At 45.1% G+C, this 20,828-nt stretch overlaps 2 protein-coding genes across 2 annotated transcripts in view; one reads left to right on the top strand and one right to left on the bottom strand.

Annotated features, from left to right (window-relative positions):
• ABCC11 (ATP binding cassette subfamily C member 11) overlaps nt 1–6,371 on the bottom strand; it is a 49,106-nt gene extending 42,735 nt beyond the window's left edge. Inside the window, exons 1-4 of the mRNA XM_019731878.3 lie at nt 6,234–6,371; nt 4,777–4,913; nt 2,343–2,501; nt 269–416 (exon numbers count right to left, since the gene is read on the bottom strand). Coding sequence (XP_019587437.3) covers nt 269–416; nt 2,343–2,501; nt 4,777–4,913; nt 6,234–6,332 — 543 coding nt within the window. The 5' untranslated portion in view covers nt 6,333–6,371. The remainder of the gene's footprint in view (nt 1–268; nt 417–2,342; nt 2,502–4,776; nt 4,914–6,233) is intronic.
• A 6,590-nt stretch (nt 6,372–12,961) lies between these two features.
• LONP2 (lon peptidase 2, peroxisomal) overlaps nt 12,962–20,828 on the top strand; it is a 63,649-nt gene continuing 55,782 nt past the window's right edge. Inside the window, exons 1-2 of the mRNA XM_019731868.3 lie at nt 12,962–13,326; nt 18,224–18,455. Of these exons, the coding sequence (XP_019587427.3) occupies nt 13,094–13,326; nt 18,224–18,455 (465 nt within the window). The 5' untranslated portion in view covers nt 12,962–13,093. The remainder of the gene's footprint in view (nt 13,327–18,223; nt 18,456–20,828) is intronic.

Raw genomic sequence — 20,828 nt, 5'->3', positions numbered from 1 at the left:
TCCATGAGGAGCTAAGGCACAAAGACGGTACACAAATTGCCCAAAGTCACCCCGCATTTACGCGGAAGGGCCAAGGTTTGGACTGAAGCAATGGCTGCAGAACTCTCGCTCTTATTACTAGCTCTACTGTCCCCTAAAAAGCTCTTCATTTTCTGAGCAGTGGATGAGAGACAAATTCATCCCCGGTTCCTGGCGTGGACTCCAACCTCTAGTCTCCAAAGCCCCGGAAGCCGAGAGTCCCCCAGAGCTGACCACGCCCGCCACTTACTGGCCCCAGCACACTCGTGACCGAGAAGCAGCAGGCCAGCAGCACCTCAAACGCACTCCTTGTGCTTTGGAATCTCAGCATGACTCGGAGCACGGAGGCTTTTTCCATCCCATGCCGTGACACTTCTTCTTCCCAAAGGAGGCGAAGCCTTGGAAAGAGGAGAATGGAGCCAAGTGAAATCTCTTTGCATTTGTCGCCCCAAGGTCCTCGGTCTTGTGGCATAGGCCTCATACAGAAGTATCCAAACAACAGTAGTAGAACAGTACAGGGCATCGCCCCCAAACGCCCATTCCACAGGCTCAACAATTATCAACATCTGACATGTTTGCTTCATCTCTCCTCCCTTCCACTTTTTTTTCTTTCTTTCTTTCTGTTTCTTTTTTTTTTTTTTTTTTTTTGCTATATTTCAAGCAAATCCCAGATACATCATTTCATCTATCAATGCTTCAGTATGTGTCTCTTCCAGATAAGGCCTTTAAAAAAAACAATGCACTGTAACCGTAATAATAATAGTTATTAATAACAATTAATAGTTATATATTAATAATATGGTAACAATAATTCCATAATGGTATTTAATACCCAGTCTGTGTTCAAATTTCTCTAATTATTTCAAAAATGTGTTCTTGCAGTTTGCCTCAATCAAGATACGAACATAGTCCATACATTATATATTTTTTTCATACATTATATTTTAAAAAGACAAATCTGATAGCCCTCTTGCATCTTGTTTTAATCTATAACCGTTTTTTTCCTTCACTGTATTTTCTGCCACTTATTTGTTGAAGAAACTGAGTTATTGAGCCTGTAGAATTCCCTGCTTTCTGGATTTCACTCCTGTGGTGTTTTCTACCATTTCCCCTGCATTTTCATTAGCCTGCTAGTTAGATCCAGAAGCTTCCCAAAATGCAGAATTCAAGTCAATTGGCAAAAATATTTAATAGGTGACGCAGTGAACTTCCTTTTGTCTCACATCAGAAGACACACAATGTCTGGTGTCCCACTTTTAGTGACGTGAAGTGGACCAGCGGGTAAGATGTGCCAGCCTGACTCATTTATTGCCAAGTTCCCCATCACTGATGAGCAGATCCACTTCCATTAGGGCTGTCAGAATGGGAATTTTTCTAATTCTGTATCAGGCATTTTTCCAGGCTTCACCCTAAATTTATCACCTCTTCTGATTCTTACAGCAATCCCATGAAAGACTGTGAGGTAAGTTTTGTGGTCCACTGTTTTATATGGAAAGACACCGGGTGCTGAAAGGGTTGAGTAAAGTGTCTGATGTCACAGCTGGTAAGAGGTGAGATTCTGACCGATGTCTGGCGTTACCCAAGAGGGGCTCCTTGGAGCCATTCTTTTTTTCAATTAAGTCTGAGAAGCAACGGGTCTAAGTTTCACCAGCTTCTGTTTTCTCAGTGCCTTAAATACACTCATTTGCTTTGTAAATCTGAGACCTGGCCCTGGTATGCGACATTTCCCAGACTCCCCTGCTCATTGAGTACTCTTCTCAGGGACACATCTGGAAAATGCCGTGTTACACCTGGTGTCTCCGCAAGTAGCTAACGGTAGAGCACAAGGACAGAACATTTCAAGTCACTGCTTCATTTCTTTCCCCAGTTGGTCCTCATATTATCTTGTGAGATGGGCAGTACAGGAAATTTAATCACACAGCTAGTTAGTGGCGACTCCAGGATTAAGAGACTAAGCCACTAACCCCAAATTGAATGACACAGACAAATGCCTGATCCAGAAGGAAAAGCAAAGGGAACTCGAAGCAGTCATTTCTGACTTTCTTGGGGTCCTAGACCCTTAGGCAAATCTGATAAAAGATGTTAATTCTTGTTCCAGAAAAAGGTCTCTCCCCATATGTATCAAATATGTCTACCATTTCTGGAGAGTCATGAGCCGCAGGTTAATGAACCTCCGGACTGGAGGGAGACCTCTTGCTGCACAGGAAGGACTGATACTGGTTCGTTGTCTGAGGATGGACCCACCTACTCTCAAGCATCTCGCATCACCATCCCCCCAGACGTGGTCTTAAACCAACACCCTGGCTTGCCCAACGTGACTTTACCTTTTGGCATTTTTGGCCGAGGCATCATGTACTGACAGATGGGGGATGGTGTTCTCATCTAAGCGTTTCCGTAAGCCTCGGATCATGAGTGGGGTAAGCCATGACAACGTGAGGTAGGAGAACAGGCCAGCGTCATCCATGGGCTGTGGGGCAGGAAACCTAGAAGCCACAGGCAACATGGTCACCATTATGATAGAGGCCCTAAAGAGGGAAAATTACAACCAGAGCAAGATTTTGAAGGGATGAATTATAACTTTGTAAAGTCTGCAGTGTGGTCAAAAAAGTACAAAAATGTTTTTTTCATTGCTCTGTTATTTGAAAAACCAGAAACAACAAAAACAACCATAAATAGGGGAATGAGTTTTAGAAAAAGCAAAGAAGCGTGTACATCCATTCTGTGGAAAGCAGTGCAGAAGTGTCCAGCAACAACAGAGCTGACCTGCAGGGAGAACACGGAAAGAGCTGTAAGCATAGTAAGCGAGGAAAAAAGGCCACTTGCAGATCAGGAAATTCAGTATATTTTACTTATCTAAAAAAAGGAAGAAATGAGAGAAGGCAGACAAAACTATCTATATACAAAATCAACCACTTTGATATAAAAGAATATATATTTATGTTTATATATACAATTATATGTATGTACACATTTATGTCTGTGTGTATACATTTATATTTTTTACATATACACATTTTTATTTGTATTCATGTCAAGCTATTAATAGTGTTTGACCTTGAAGAAGGGATTAGCATTAGCAAAGCAACAGGAAAAGAGATTCTTTTTGTTTTCATTTTTCTATGCTTGCTTAAGTAGCTTTCACAAAAACAATAAAAAAGGAAATAAAAGTAAATAATCTTAAGGTCCTATCTCTGGGAATGAGTCACAAATAGAGAAATAATGATTTGATTAGGGGACTGAGATTCTGTGTAATTTCTGCTTTTTTTTCAAAGTGGCCTTTATGCTATCTATGTCTTTTAATATGTAGAAAACTCAATTAAAAAAAAAAAAAAAAAGATTTGAGGAGAAAGATGAGAAGACAAAAATGCCAAACTCATGAGATGTTTTTGGTTTTGGTTTTGCCTTTGGCCTCTTTTCTCCACTCTCTGGCCCGTCACACCCGCCCAGCCCACCAGCAGCCATGGCTGTGCATTCCGGGCACGGTTAGCCATGCCTTTGCCAGAGCTGTCAGACAGAAAAGGGACTGAAGGGAGGGTAAGTGATTGCATCAGATGTGTGAGGCTATCTGTAATCACAAAGACGGAGACAATCTGACCTGGTGCCAACGTCCCCAAAGCCCAAAAACAATGTGTCCCTCAGTAAGCTGAGGTTGCCCAGGTGAGCTAAAGAACCAAGGTCCTTTGTTCATCGGGAGATAAGAGCAATGTGTAGTAACAATGTAACTAGTATTGACAGGAGCTCAGGTTGGAAACCTAGGAAAACAAATGCAGTGTGTTGACAGATAAAATCTTAGCGAGCATGTTGGAGAGAAGAGGGAATTATAAATACAAAATGGACTCCTGATAACGAAAACTGAGGAATCAGGCCAGAAAAGTGTTATTGTCCTGTTAATATGTGATAAATATGTGAACAGTTGCACAATTCCGTGGGGGCCCCGAAAGCAAGGTTGCGTAAGTTAGAAAGACATCGGGGGTGGTTACGTTCAACTGTGGTTTATTGGAAAAGGATAAACTGAATTTCTTCAACTCTTCAGTGGAAGGGTAACATCATAGGGCCTTTAGACCTTTCAACGGCTCCCCGTTACTCTTAGAAAGAAGCCCTGAATGCGGCCTCTGGAGACATACAGGACCCCCTGGCATCTGCCTCTCTCTACAGCTTTATATCACGCCGCGGCCTTCTTGCACATGACTCTGTAATGACCCTGACCTCCTTCTCAGTTCCTGGACATAGCACTTTGCGTTCCTTCCACCTCAAGGCCGGGCCTTTGCACATGCTGTTCCTTCTGCCCAGATCATTCCTGCCTTACTGTGGTCTTGTAAAGTCTCGCTCGTCCTCCAGGTCGCAGCTCAAGCACCACTCAGAACCTATCAAGTTGCCGTGGCCCTGCTGCCCCTCGGCACCCCCATAGTCTTCACAGCAATGTCCTCCAACCGCTTGTGAGCACGTGTTTATCTGTGGGTTGATTTGCTGATTGTCTTTCTCCCACATGTGAGGTCATGTCTGTCTCATTCACTGCTGTTTCCCATGGTCCAGCAGGTGCCTGGCATGTGTGTGTCCTCAGTGACCCTTGTTAGAAGAATGAACGAATGAATGCAGGAATGTGCTGACTCTGCCTCCCTGATGTGCCTCGGGCTTCTCTGGAGATACTTGTCCATGGTGGGTGACATGACTGTGTCAGGACATGGGTGTGAACCTTTGGGAGGGGTCCAGGCCCCCGCGGCCAGCAGGCACTGCCCTCACCTTCCCCACAGGACTCACTTCGGCTTGCGGCGGAAGGGGATCATGGTTTTCCAGGCAGCCGCGTATTTCCCTGAAGAGAGGACACCCGCCCTTCCCGGTGCGTCACACTTCTTTTCTTGCTGGCTGCAGGGCTCATCTTCAAGAGTGTGAGTTTTCTTAAGAAAGAAAACAAGAAAAGAGCATCCGTCTCAGACCTCATAAATACTGTGCTGAGGGAGGGTTCAACCAGCCACCCAAGGAAGATGGATCTTTCCCCATCCCGCTTCCTAAAGAAAGAAAGGCTGCCAGAGTTAGACAAAGACAAATACTATGTATCCTCACTTACATGTGGAATCTAAAATAGCTACACATATATTGCATAGATCCAGAGAGCAGACTGGTGGTTACCAGAGGCAAGGTGGGGGCTGGGCAAATGGGTGAAGATGAAAAGGCACAAACTTCCAGCCGTAACATACGTCCTGGACATGTAGCGTACAGCATGGGGACTAGAGCTAATAATACTGTGTTACATATTTAAAAATTCTAAGAGAAGAGATCTCAAAATTCCTCACCACCAGAAAAGAACTTGTTACTATGTATGGTGATGGATGTTAACTGGACTTATTGTGGTGATCACCTCACAATACAGGCAAATATCGAAGATTATGTTGTACACCTGGAACTAAGGTTATATGTCAATTACATCTCAAAGATAGATAGATACACGTAGATGATACATAGATGATAGATAAATGGATGGATGGTCAGATAGATGATGCTCGATAGATGATAGATAGATAGATAGATAGATAGATAGATAGATAGATAGATGCCAGGCTTGGAATGAGCACTGGGCCTAGAGTCAGGAAAGCCAGGTCCCAGCCGTCACCAAACATTGCAGACAAGTAAAAAGGGTGCTATGATGAGTCACCCACAGAATGTGAGTCCAAGTCACCCTCTGAATGTAAACCCACTAAAAAGAAATCAATAAGTAAAAAACATACATCCCAAAACGTTATATGTCACCCTTTTGATAAAGTGGGAAACAACTGAAATTTTTAAAAAAGACATATCATTGCTAGGACTTCATATAGAATAAATAATACTATGTTAAAAGCATCGATGGGAACAGATTCAGGATAGTGGTCTCTTCAGGTAGGGAGCGTTGGGGAAGGAGATAGGAGAAGACCAACAGCTGGATGTGGTTATCAAGGTCGACGCTGGTGTGTGGTGATAGGTTTGCAGATACTTATTATATCCTTGTAAGTAACTACGTAGATCAGTAGGTAACAGATAGTACATACCTACATACATCTGCATGAACCATGACAGTGTGTCGTGACAAGGATGATAATCCATCTAACTATAGAAGCCTGAGGTCCATTAAAAATAAAGGTTGAATAAATACGGGACAAAATTCTTTGACCTAATCTATGACCATTGAGAACACCCTGTCAGCTCTATTTCCTGGTGTTTTGATGCAAAGATCTACTTACGTAGTTAAGTCCTGAAACCATGTCATCACCTACATCCAAGCCGAGATTCACCACGCCACCAGAAGACCTAGGGACCCAGTAGATCCTCTTCCTGGTCATTTTCAGTTGTCCTGCCAATTCTTCGTTTCCCAAAATCAGAGAATCTGAAAAGGCAACAGGTCAGAGCAGCTTAGATCCAGCCCCGAGCAGCCAGGAGAGGACATCACCGCAAGTCTGCTGTCACAGCACCTGTTCTTCCCTCTGCCTGGAATGGACTCGGCTCCCTCTTTTTAAACATGTTCTCAGCCTCAGCCCAAGATCACTTAGGGAAATCTTCTCTCCCCACCTACTCCCAACACCACAGCCTTGGGCCCGGTCAGTCTGCTTCGATACATGCAAGGCCTGCTTATCAAAGCATGTTTCTTCTCTTATCCCAGTTTGTCATTGGATAGTCATGTGAATCATTTGTTTAGGGTTCATTCCCTGCACTAAACAGAGACCCTCATGAGGGCAGGCACACATCTGCTTTGCTCACACTTGAATCCCTGGGGCCTGGGATAGTGCTAGGAGGATAGCAGGTGTTCAATAAATAAACGATGAACGGATAGATAAGGGAGTGAAAGAAACCTGATTTTGCCATCCTCTAACTCTTGGCTTTCACAGACTCAGGGGAGTGAATGTAGGCACAACTTAGGAAGCTTAAATAACCAAGGCATCTTAAAAACACATTGACAATGCTTTTCGTTTCTGCCTTTCTGAGTATGTGACTCACTCCCAGAACAGCCACTGGCTGAGGTGGTAGAGGGGATGGTATTAGGAACACGTCCGAAGGAATGGAAAGAGAAAGAAAGTAGGCAATGTAACCAGCGTCTGGGGTATGGCCGGTGCTTCACGGGGCCCCGTACAGGAAGGCTGCCAGCTTGGTGTACTGCTCTGCCAGCAACATCTTGAAATTCTTAATTATTTCCAACAAGAAGCCCAACGTTTTCATTGTGTCCCAGACCCTGCAAGTTATGTAGTCAGTGCTGGTGTTCAGATACAGCTTTTGACGCTCAGATCTTGGATTGTGCTTCAAGAAAACAGACTTACAGACTAGCCTACTGTCTTGGGATAAGATTCTCTAAATTCCTTTATCCTACTCCCTTCCGTCCCACTTCATTTTAGCATATCACAACCCAATCTGGTGGGCTACATTTCTGGGATTCTCCTATAAAGCATACAAGGTAGACCCCGGGAGTGACGCTAGGCCACGAAGTAGACTTGCGATGATAAAAGTGGACCTTTCTGGGCTGGCGGGGGAAAAAAGAAAGGCAAAGGAAACAGGTTAGGTAAGCAAGGGATGTCGCAAACTTTAAGACTGGGAAGAGGCCAGCTTTCTGGCTGCCTTGAACCAGCCCACACATAGACATATATTAAAATGAAACTGGCATGATCCAGTAGAAGGAGGCCCTGGGGCGGGGACTGTGTTTACTGCTGGACAGTTTATTCACTATACAAACTTGACCAGTGGAGGGAATGGTGGTGGGGAGTGCAGTGCAGTCAGCAAATTGTAGATTGCAAGTCATGCACCCTGGCACAGGACTGTGTCAATGGAGTGCTGACAAACATTTGTGTCTGGAACCAACCTCTGGTTGCCACTGGTGAATAAGCAGTTCCACCATGAGTGTTGCCTTGACGTTTTGCTTTATGTTAACGAGTAAGAGGAAAGTGAAACATCAAAGATGGATGTTGGTTGGGTCTCACTCATTTGCCAGTGACCTGGTAACTTGGCTGAGTAGTTTTCAAATCCTGAAAGAATATTTCCTCATTTTTCGGGGGTGGGGGTGGAGACGGGGGTTGTTCTTCACAAGATCATAGCCCCACACTTGTCGATTTAATCTGCACCATTAAAATTCCTGCATTTATTTCTTACACCTAGACAATCAACAAAATAATAAAAACAAACCCTGATTTATAGTCTTTGCTGATTTTTGTGGTGAAAATATTCCCACCACGACTGAGTTCACGTCGCCTACGTGACGACTGAGTACGAATTGGGAAGAGAAGCACAGTATCATTTCCACCATAGATATAATGCAACGAATGTAAATGACTTCAAAAGTATAAGTGGTAGTAAAAGGAAGTAAACTAATTAGGAAGGATACATTTTGAGTATTACCTTTCCCTTTGATATAGCATGTTTAAGTGTAAGTTTGTATAATTTAACTCTTCTAAGGTTTGTGTTTCACAACTGGGCTCTCAAAATCCCTGGAGAGTTGCCAGTTGGTTCTCAGGAACCAGGCTCTAGCTGACCACGGTTGCGTCCATCCGGAAAAAGCGGCACCTTTTTCTAAATGCTCCCACCAGGGACGTGTTTATCCAATTCACTCCTAAGTGCTCTAGGGGCGAGTGCTGGTTGTGCCTGGGGGTTAGCTTTCCTGGCTCCCCTAAGGTGCCGTGAGAACAAGGTGGAGCTGAAAGTCTGGGCGAGGGGCTCGCCCAGAGGGGCCTGGTGGCCTCCCCGGGCTGCAAACACGTGAGAGCTACCGGCCGGCCTTGCAGGGGGTGTGGTGCCAGCAGAGGCCGAGCAGCCCTGGGCTTAACCACCAGGCACCAGGCCGTGAGGAAGCCACAAGCATTACTTGAAGGCCTCCATACACCAGACCCCCCAGCGCCAGTTGGGCCAGAGGACCAGGTGGATCAAAGACATCATCTGGGAAAGCTGGGGAGCAGAGGACACTGCGCCCAGGATCTTGACTCATTGTCTGCCAGGCTCAATTCAGAGACTGAGGCTTTACTGCACTTGACCTAAAAGAACGATTGAAATGACTAGATTGAACACGACCTTAAAATGGTAAGCCTAAACACTGATTTTCTCCTCATTAACCAGCGAGTAGGGACTCGTGAGGAAGACCAGAATATTAGAGACCAAATCAAGAAATTGGATTTTTCTCTCACTTTCAGCTATTGTACGATTTGTCAACCTGGTTTATTTATACACACACACCCGCAAACAAATGCAACGAGGATTTCGAAGATGGGACTATTGGGAATTTGTCCAGGAAACTAGTAACAGAGAAAAGTAAACCAAATGAAAATCAAGCATGCATATTGGATATGTTTGCAGGACACTCAATACAACTGGAGCTCCGCCACAAGTCAGCTTGGGCAGCCTGCCAATTCTCCGAGGCCCACCTCCGCTTCCGTGACTGGCCAGAGGAATCCCCTCCAGAACTTCCTGTGGCAGTCCTCTAGAAGTGCCCCTGCCTCCCAACTTCCTCTCCAGAAAAAGAGCTGGTTTATTCCCTCTAATTAGTGGCAAGGCCATCAATGCAGTCAGGCTGGGGACCAGGACATGACTGGGAATAAAACAGAAAGGAGATGGTCCAGCCCTTTGTTCTCCCCATCCCGAGGGGGCAAAAGTCATGGCCTTAAACTTGGTTTAAACTTGGCGAAACAGCCTGTGACCAGGGGGGGGGGGGGGGGGGCGGGGGGCGGAACAAGGTAAACTGTGGCTAGTGCCCAAGGCCAGAAGGCACCCAGGGCAAAGGAGCAGAGCTACCTGCAAGCCAGGCCCTGGAGAAGCCTGGAATCAGACCTCACTCTTCCTGTACCGCTCCCTTCCAGTTAATTCATTCCCTGGGCTACTTAACTTCCCCGCTCTTAAGTTGCTTTTCTTCTGCTAGCTCCAACAGCTTCTGGAGGCCATCACTGAATCCCTGCATCTCAGGCCTGGCCTTCTCCTCTGTTCCAGAAACTGGGACGCTCCCCCAACCTTGATCTTTGCACTAGTCCTAATCTCTGCCAAGAACACTGTCCTCCCAGCTCCTTGCAGAGCCGGGCCACTCTTGTCATCCACGCCTCATTCAGCTCAAATACCACCTCCGAGTAACCTTCCCAGACCTCCAAAATCGCCACTCATGTCTCTGTTGGCTTATGTATTTTCTGCCTACCTCACTAGAATGTCAGCTCTTTGACACCCAGGGACTTTGTCTGTCTTGTTCGTGGATGTATTCATGAAATCCCAAATAGTGCCCAACCCATGGTAGAAGCTTCAGACATTTGGTGGCTAAATGAGTAAAGTAGATACAGAGCCTGCAAAGAAGGAGAACCACAGGGTCACTAAGGACCTCACATTAGATTCTTTTTTTGTTTTTCACATTTAGATTCTTGATATTCTCCCAAATGGGCCAACACATCCCATCACAGAGATATACTGGCAGGATTGAAAGACAGTGTTCATCAAGCAAGCAACTTAAACATGGACCCATCTGCGCCACACCTTCTATTGTGTAGTATTAATTTGTATTTTAAAAAATAAGTCCAGCAATTATTACGTGAATAGAACACATACGGTTTGTTGGGGGTGGGGGTGCAGGTGTTATGTTAAAAGCATTAAATGTAAATGTCTAAAAAATACACAGCAAAGTTTGTAAGATGATTTTTGAAATTCGTTGTTAAAACACTACGAGCCTCAAAAAATGGGCCCCTTCCTCCCCTTGCCCTTGGGGTGGCCTTATCAAAATTGTGAGCTCTTGTGGTTCCGGGCCATGAATATTTTATCTCTTTGTCACCCCCAGAGTCTATCACAGGACAGGGTACACAGGACACATCCAGAGAAATGGTCCAGAGCTTGCCGTATCCAGCATCTTCAATTACGAGCTGAAGTTGTCTCCAAGCCCTGAAGGCTCAAGTCCCCATCTAGGAGCTTTCCCTGTCCTTCATTCGTCAGGTCCAATCCGTCAGCAAATTCTGTTAAAGCTACTTGCAGACATAGCTTGAGTCCACAGGTTCTAGTCTAACCATCATCACCTCTTGGCTGGACAGCTACAACCACCTCCTCACGGACTCCCCTGCTTTTGATCCTAAACCCTTTCATTCTATTCTCCACACAGCAGCCAAAATGATCTTTTGAAGACATAAGCCAAATAATGTTACTCTGCAACGTGAAACCTCCCATGGCTTGCATCGGGCTTGGAGTAAGACCCCAGTTCCTTACCATGGCCTACTAGCCCTCTGTAACCTGACCCCACTGAATCTCTTATCTCATCGGTACCATCAAGCTCGGCAAATTCCAGGAACAGGTTCCTCAAACATCCCAAATTCATTCCAGCCACTGCAATCGCTGCTGCTTCTGCCTGGAGTAGTGCGCGTCTGCCCCCACCCCCGATCTTTGCATGGCTGCCTCCTCAAAGTGCAAAGGTCAGTTTAAATGCCATCTCTCCAGTGAGGCCTTCTCTGACCGTCTAAAGGACTTACCACTCCCCACCATTATTCTTCTTGCTTATTGTTTTCCCCTCACTAGAACGTCAGCTCCACAGAAACAGGAGCCTGTCTTATTCATAACTGTATCCCCAGCGCCTAAAACAATATCCAGCACATATGCAGCATGTATGCAAAAGGTATTTGTTCAGTAAATGAAGAAAAGAATGAATGAAAGAAGATGGCCTCCTGTCAGAGAAACAGCTAGACCGCAGGCAGGTGCTGCCACATTCCTGCACGTGTGTCTCCACCACAGCATCTGGCACACCTGCATGTCCTTCCCCTTTTCTGTTGCACACACAGAAACATACAGTTCCAACTGCCATGTGCCAGACTCAGCCATCTGTGGGGGTGTCCTTCTGGCCAAGAGAAGCTTGAGGGTAGGAACTTGTTACATGTCACCCTCTCTGCCGCTCTACCATTCGCTCAGGGCCTGGCACTGGGCGGTCCCTCAGAAAGGCCAGTTGACTTGAGTGGACTTTCCATTCTCTCCTGGACCCTGAGAGCATGGCTGGACTTCATACTTGGCAAAACGATTTCCCTCTGCCACCTGCAGTCAAACTCAAGTCAAACCCCAGTGTCAAGGAACTCCCAATGGCCCAAGCGGAAACAATTCAAGCAATGAAATGCATGATATGATTGGATTATAACTCTTAAAAATCCATGAGTCCATATTACCATAAATAAATAATAAGTAAATAAATGAGGAAGATGGGGCACCTTCATCTTACAGAATTCCAATTAATATAGACTTAACTCCCCACATTTATTACTTACAAAGAGAAAAATAGTAACTTACAGAGGCGAAACCTAGCAGATACCACCTTCACCAAGCAATCAAGGTCAAAGTGACCATTGATACAACCTTTCACCATGTGTCGCTAAGAAGACCACCTCACTTCTGTGGTTTTCCTGCCAAAAGTACATATCGTTGATCTAACCATGAGAAAATATCAGATAAACCCAAATTGAGGGACATTCTACAAAGTAATGGATCAAAATACCAAGGTTTTAAAAGAAAAAGAAAAAATGATGAGGAGACATCCCAAGTAGATGAAAAGTGGGATCCAGGACCAGAAAAAAAGACATCATTAATAAAACCGGCAAAATTTGAGTTGGGTCTATAGTAATGCTTTAACAGTACCCTAATTTCCTGGTTGTTGTAATTGAATCATGATTATGTAAGACGATTACAGGGGAAGCTGAGTGAAAGCCGTATGGGAACTCTCTACCACATTTTTGTAACCAACTCTTTTGTACATCTAAAATCAATTCGAATTCAAAGTTAAAAGGATTTCAATAGCTATAATTGACACACTATCGTCCTTCCGAACACAACACAGCGGAGGGGATAGCTCTGTGAGCGAGCCTCCGGAGAAAGCGGAGGCGCAGGGCTGCAGACGCCAAGGTCGCAGAGGGCGGCGTGCGCCTCTTTTCGCGTAAATACGACGCGTGTCTTCCCCGGCGGCTCCAGGAGGGGGCAGCGCGAAGCGGCGGCGTTTGAGCCCCGGGACGGGCCGTAGCTCGGGCCGGAAGTGCCGGCGCGCCCGCGGCTGGGAGCTTGGGTCGCGCCCGCGGGCCGCGCAGAAGTGTTTGTGCGGCTCCTTCCGACAGCCCTCCAGGCGCGAGCGGCCGTGGCCATGTCGTCGGTGAGCCCCATCCAGATCCCCAGCCGCCTGCCGCTGCTGCTCACCCACGAGGGCGTGCTGCTGCCCGGCTCCACCATGCGCACCAGCGTGGACACGGCCCGCAACCTGCAGCTGGTGCGGGGCCGCCTGCTCAAGGGCACGTCGCTGCAGAGCACCATCCTGGGCGTCATCCCCAACACGCCCGACCCGGCCAGCGACGCGCAGGACCTGCCGCCGCTGCACAGGTGGGCAGGCAGCCCGGGGCGGCGCGGGGGGCGGGGGCGGCCCGGCGACGTGGGGGGGCGGCCAGGTGACCGTTAAATGAGATACACCTTGAGGGAGGGACGCCTGCAGTTGCCCGTGGCTGGTGACGGGGTGACCGGAACCCCGCTTCCTGCCGCCCGAGTGGGAGACTCCCAGGCCGGCGCCCCTGACTCCCCCGACCCTCCTTTCTTTTCCTTCCTTCCTTCCTTCCTTCCTTCCTTCCTTCCTTCCTTCCTTCCTTCCTTCTCTTCCTTCCTTCCTTCCTTCCTTCCTTCCTTCCTTCCTTCTCTTCCTTCTCTTCCTTCTCTTCCTTCTCTTCCTCCCTGTGTTTTCTTTTTTTTAAATCTCTTCCTTCTCCAGGCCGTGCCTGCCTCTGCTCCCTTCCCTCAGTGCTTCAGTTTTCCTTCGTAAAGGCCGTTCCTGCTCACGTTTTCCCTTGTTTCCTTCCCTGGAGCTTTCCTAGCGTCAGACCTGCGCCCCTTCGGTCCTCTCTCAACATTTCCTTTCTTAGGCCCGGTGCTTCCCGGTAGATTGCCCTCCACCGTGGCCCTCGTGTGTGACTCTGGGTGACAGACTTAACGTGTGCCTGTGTCTTTCTTCAGCAGTAATTTATGAACTAATGGCATCGGTCTCTAAGTGCGCTTTGAAGACTAAGTGACACCATGGGTGTCACCTGCTGTGTGCCAGTCTTGGTAGCCACTAGCCACACGTGGCTCTAGAGCGCTTGAAATGTGGCTCGTCCGAGTTGAGATACTACAGTGACCAGTTGCCCCCGTTTGCTGGGGACTGTCCAGGTTCAGGCTCTGCAAGTCCTGTGTCCCAGGAAACCCTGCGGCCCCAGACACATGTGCTGTAAGTGTACAGTACACACTGGATTTTGAAAGCTTCCTATGAAAAATATTTTGTTGATTAATCAATACATTTTCTGTAGAGTGAAGGTTGGAATGGTAACATTTTGGTTCTTTGAGGTTAAATACAATATTAGCACTTCACCTGTTTCTTTATACTTTGAAATATGGCTGCCAGCGTCACATATGTGGCTCGCATTCTATTTCTGTTGCCAATGCTGGTGTATAACACGCTCTCAACAAATGCTGTTATCTTCAAACTCCCCTCCCAAACCCGGCCTCCTTTCCTTCATTCCTGTGAGATGTTTTCAGTTCAGAGCTCCTCCTCCACCTGCAGTTACCCTGAAACGGATTTCAGGAGAGTTAGGAAAGCCTTACTTTTATCCAAAACCTTGTGATACATACGTGTTTTTTTAAAGAGAGTCCATAACTTTCTTCAAATTCTCAGAGACTGGTATCTTTCCCCTCCCCTCCTACAACAAAACAGAACAAAACAAACCAAAAAAAAAAAAAAAGCATTAGCAGCCTATTATCAGTCCACCTTGTAAAAGCCTTGCTTTTCTCCAACATGGAAAACATTTTGGCTCCCATCTGACCTGCTTTGGTTATTGCTTGAGTGGAATTGGATACTTTTCAAGTTTCAGTAAACTCTGATCAATTGTATTGGATTTGCATTTCCCTACGTATGTCCCCTCTCCGCATGACTGTTTATTTCTCCCATAACTTTTTGCTTTCTGTGCCTATGGACTTAGTTGCTGACCGTGGTTAGATTTTTTTTGTTTTCTGTGCATATATATGGTGATTACTCATGGGTACACCGTGAATTTCAAAAGTAGATTTAGTCATATTTTAGGTTTGAATAGCCATTTGGTGGTATTATTCTGCCCAGATTTTGGAGGGTTTTTGATATCGTCTATGTAAATCCCTCCGAAACAACAATAATTAAATTCTAAACTCTCCTGCCTGGAAGCAATCACTAATATTCAGATGCTGCACAATTTGATCTTTGATGTTCATATTGCTGCCTTTGTTTTAAATGAATAGCAATATTACAATTTAATTATTTAAGTTAGAAAACATACATTGAAAATTCTTCATAGAGTGGCAGCATTATAAGGAGCCACCCGACCATCCACTTTTCCCGAAACTGTTATTTGCTACTTGAAAAGTCTATGTAGAAAAATTGCACAGCATTCCGTAGTGTTAGGTTCCAATGTTTTTTTCTTTAATACGACCTTTAAATGCTCTTTACTTGAAAACGCAAAAAGGCTTTAGTAGTACAAATATTGAATCATTCATGACATTATCCTGTTTTGATAACGTAAGTCTTTCCTTCCCCAGTTACCTGCTTTTCCAGGTGGTGGCCGAGGGCTCTGCTCCTGCCTGTTTCCTTCAGACCATCCAGGTGACACTGCCTCAGTCTTCAGGGAACAGCAGAAGTGCACTGTGTTCCTTGCCACACTAAGGAGCAGGGCCAGGTGTTGACTGACCTGAACCACTTCCTGTGCTGCTGTGAACGGCCGTCCTTTTTGCATGTTAGTGTGCAGCCACATTGCTGGAGGCAGCCTTTCTCCACAGGTGTGGGTGACCTGTGGGGTAGAACCTGGCGCCCCTGCGAGGGCTGCCTGTGTGAACCCTGGAGCCCAGTACACAACGGGATTTTTCTGCAGTAACATTACACGTTATCTTTTCCCACAGAGCTTTTCTTTTTTTAATTAAAGTTTATTGAGGGTGACAATTGTTAGTAAAGTTACATAGATTTCAGGTGTACAATTCTGTAATGTATCATCTATAAATCCCATTGTGTGTTCACCACCCAGAGTCAGTTCTCTTCCATCACCATCTATGTTAGACCCCGTGTACCATCTTCTACAGCCCTGCTTCCCCTCCCCCTTTACCCTCTAGTAACCCCTAAGCTATGTGTCTATGAGTTTTTGCTCTTTCAGTTATTTGTCTTGTTCTTTTGTTGTTTTCGGTTTATATACCACATATCAGTGAAATCATATGGTTCTCGGCTTTTTCTGTCTGACTTGTTTCGCTTAGCATTATGATCTCAAGATCCACCCATGCTGTCATAAATGTCATCTTTTCCTACCGCCTAATAGTATTGCATCGTGTATATATGCCACTACTTCTTTTGTCCAGTCATCTGTCGGACACTTTGGTTGTTTCCATGTCTTGGCCACCGTCCCACAGAGCTTTTCACCCAAATGTTTCACCAGGCATTCTGTTTCTTACCAGCTATCATTTCACAGATCATGTTTTTCTTTAAAAGGGGTACATTCTAGTCAATTAAAAATGATTTAAAGGAGCAATTAATATATGTAAATAAAACCTTTATACATTTTGTCTCCTTAGGAGGAGAGGCGCAGTGTAAACCCAGCACCATCTGTCTTCCGTGTGGAACGTCTTCCTTTCACACTTACCAAAAGTATTTAACTTGCTGTATAAGAAAACTCATTTTCAGTCTCACCTTTAACCAGGGATGTAGCTCAGACAAATTTCTCTCCTGATCTTGAGGTTTGAATTGGCCCCCCTCTCTCTGGTTTCTGTGGTTTCTAGTTTGTAAACCCCGTAGGCCAGGGATCCGGTTTCTGTCTGGTGATATTTCTTATAGACAGAACTGAACTCTTTCTACGTTGTGTAAGCATTGGTGAACACTGTCTGCAATGAGTGAATCTCATCACTGAGGTTCTGCTCACTTTCTCAGGCAGCCTGAATTGGTTTTCAGGAAATGGGGGCTATGACCGACGATGGATTAATGAGCGAAGAAAAGCAGCCACCACACAGATCACTTACTAGAGAATTGCCAAATCATTGCAGGGTTTTAAAGCATATGATCTTTTTCTCCCCACCAACTGTCTTCCTAATTTTTTAGTTTATGTTACCATTGACATCAGTTTTTATCCCCTGTGTACATGAGGTGGTAAGGAAAGATGAGTTATACGTAACAGCTGGCAGAGGGAAGCCAGAGGTTACATATGATCTACAGAATGAGTGATTTATAAGGAAGTGATCAAAAGCTACCTGTATATAGAAGCAAGCAGATTCACTAAAATATTCATGTGCTGCATTTGTACACGATTCAGTACGTTCCAGATGGGCAAGTGCAGTGTTACTGTTTTCCCAGGGTGTTGAGAGCACCAGTCACTCGAGTTCCAGTTTCTTTTCTGAAATTATAAGCTTTCCTGTGGCCAAAATGAGAAATGCAATTTCAGTTTGGGACCTGGAAGTGTCTTCAAATGTTGATCTTTCTGTTTCATATAACTTTGGCTTCGTTTGAATGAGGACTTCCTTTCTGTGAATTACGTTTACATGTGACGTGGTCAGAATTATATATTTGGATAAGGGGCTAAGACTTAACATACAACTTTTCCAACTAGTATTAGGTGAGGTAATTTCCACGTAGGTCAGAATTAGGTCTGTACCTTCTTGAGATGTATGTGGGTCTTTAACTCCGTCCGTGGCAGTGTGTGGTCACTAATATTTAGCCCCCACATTTAGAAATTCATAATTCAAGGGCATATATGTTAATTTCCAGATTTGATGTCAATTTGTGATAAGGTGGGTATGTAGCAGTTTTATAGATTGATTGCATAAACTCCTGGTTGGGTGTTAGCAGCAAAACTGGTGTTGCAACAGACTTCTTGATTGGTTTACGTCATGCTATTTATATTTAAATCTGTTAAAAGTGCTAATATTTACTCTGGTGTGACATTGCCTGATTCCCAGTTGGCAAAATTAATTTAAGATATGTAATTGTCAACTACTTTTCTGTTTTTATGCTTAAGTAACCCACATGTTAGGAATTTCTACCTAATCCTTAAGAGTTGCCAGTTCAGATGAGATGGCCTGCTTTGCCCCATAGCTGATGGTCGTGACTTAACAGATCATGTAATGGATGCTACATTAAATAAGGCAGTAATGTTCTTTGTTTTGTAACAGATTTCTCAGAAAACGCAAGTTTTTGAGGTGAGTTTCTGTCTTACCCGATGGCACGTTTGTCATGGCGTCTGTGTGTGTTTTGCAGGATTGGGACGGCCGCACTGGCAGTTCAGGTTGTGGGCAGCAACTGGCCCAAGCCCCACTACACTTTGCTGATCACAGGCCTGTGCCGTTTCCAGATTGTACAGGTCCTAAAAGAGAAGCCCTATCCTGTGGCTGAAGTGGAACAGTTGGACCGACTTGAAGAATTTCCCAACACCTGTAAAACTGGGGAGGGACTAGAGCTATCAGAGCAGTTTTACAAATACGCTGTCCAAGTGAGTTGCTCTTACTGTTTTTCCTTAAAACTTTTTTTCTTCCATGTCTTTGCCACCGTAAGATATGAGGAATTTGTTGGGTGGTGAAGTTTTAGGGCAGCATATGTTTAAATGGTTTAATAATATATTACAGTATATTAGTTTCAATTTGTTTTTGTCTGAGATTGTACCTATATCCTTCGAGGACACATTAGCCAACACTTTGCCATATTTTTCCCAAAACTATTTCTAGAGCTTTCCTTATAACTCCCAGCGTCTCCAAACCCCAGAGAGTTATCGAACCTGAATAATTGGAAAAATGAGAATACTGCACAGAAGCTATCTCTCACTAGAATATCTAGGCACCAGTTATATAAGTTACGTTGGTTCGGAAGTCAAGGTCAGGCTGGGCCTGGCAGTTACTGTGGAAGTGTAAGCCCATGGTAGATAGATTTTGAGTGGTTAAAACCTCCATTAACTAGGAAGGAAGCACACAGTAGGTATGCATGAAATATTTGACAGCTTCAGTCTAGGCTGGAGTTTTTTGGTTAGCTCTAGATTGAACAGGAAAAGCCCCTCACCCCATTTTGTTTCAAGCCTTATCAAGTTATATTATAAAATGTAGTCTACTTCCTCGTGATGTAATGCAGTGACTATAACTGGACCTGTGAGGACAGAGCAATGCCTAGAGGTCTTGATTATCAACACCATTGATCAGTATAAAGTGTGTTGGGCAAGTGTCCGCAGCCTGTGGTGGCTGTGCCTGAAGTGGCATTTGATGGGACACACTCCTGATGTGGTGTGGACAGCAACAGAAAACTAGAAAACTTGGAGCTATGACTTCTGTGGGGGCTGAAAGGAAGAACTTTCTCTGAAGAAAGAAGCTGCAGTTTGGGAACTGAATGAGGCGGCTGTGCTGTGCAGGAATGAAGGCTGTAGAGGGGGAGGCAGACTTTCTCTTCCTGGTCTTGGGTGACGGCCCGGGGCTTCGTTCTGCTGGACACAGCTTCCTAGCTTCTTTCATTTTACACTTTACTTCTCCCCACTTGGAATCAACAGAAAAAAATTGAAATGTAAGGTTTTTTAAAGACATGAAAGGAATTTTTAGAAACATCACCATTAATTTCACTACCGTCATTCATCTCATTTAATTTTTGCTTGTCTTCTGGTCTTGGTCCATATTCAGTCTCCTGTTTTGTTTTTATATCCATATCTCATTTTCATATTAAGTACTTTTATAAAAATTCATTGAGTTGGGATATCATAATTTTTTCATTCATCTTTTTAGACATTAAGTAGTTTTCAATTAATGCTTTTCTGTCGCCCTCTTCTTCTACATCCACTTACACATTATGTAGCCGTCATCAGTAGACTTGCAGTCGCTTCCTCACTCATGTCCTTCTCATTTCTTCTCTCTGCCCCATGCTGTTCACTAAGCCTTTCTAAGTTGTGGCCACGCCTCTCCCCTGAGTACCAGACTTGAATGGCTGTAAGGTCAAGTGCAGGTTTCTTAGCATAGCATTAGGGCCCTTCACAACGCGAGTTCCTCCCATTCATACCCGCAGTTCCAGCCACACTGGACATCAGAGCTTCACGCCTTATTTCCTGTCTCTGAGTTTGCCTTCGGTTTTCCCTACGAGGAGTGCTCTTCCCTCTGAATTGTCAGGTTCCATTTAGCTTTGCCAGCTCCTGTAGGCTGGCAGTGCTCTGGGCCTGTGCCTCCACGTCCCGACTTACCCCTTTATTTGAATGCTTATCCCATCGTACTGAAATGTATCCTATAGATCTGTCCCCCAGCAAACTTGAATCTACCCTGCTTTAGCCATCCTGTCCTGACCGGGAGTGTGTCTGACAGGTAGTTTGTACTCAGGAAGTGCTCCAAGTACGGGCTTTAACGGTTTTATATTCTTAGCATGAATTCCTAGGACAAAGAGTCTTCAGATTCTCCCACCTGAACAGCTCCTTCAGAGTTACACTGTAATTCCTTTGACTCCAGGCCAGTAGTGGGTAGGTTCCTAAGTTACAGTGCTTTCAGGGAGGTTCGATTAGTACTAGCACGTGAGACCTTACTAGAGTCACTAAATGAGGGTTCAGTTCATCGGTTGCAGTATTCAGTATGGGCGAGTTTTGCTGTGTTAAGTACACTCCAAAACCTCAGTCCCGTGACCTAACACAGGTGTGTTTCTCACTCGTGCTTCATGCCTCGCACTGTATGACACTGTGGTCGTCCACCTCTGAGAGTCACTTAGGGACACTGATCTCAAAACATGCTTCCGTTATTGCTGACGCAGAATAAGGAATTGTGGCAACTCTCACCAGCTTTTAATGCTTCTGCCCAAAAGGAACTGTCACTTCCCCTCATGTTTCATGGATCAGGCAACATTTATTCAAAGG

This window comes from Rhinolophus sinicus, chromosome 8 (genome assembly GCF_057876585.1).
Source record: "Rhinolophus sinicus isolate RSI-liver-muscle chromosome 8, RSI-T2T, whole genome shotgun sequence".
NCBI lineage: Eukaryota > Metazoa > Chordata > Mammalia > Chiroptera > Rhinolophidae > Rhinolophus > Rhinolophus sinicus.
The sequence above is the reverse complement of the archived record's forward strand: the minus strand, read 5'-3'. Positions and strand labels throughout refer to the sequence as shown.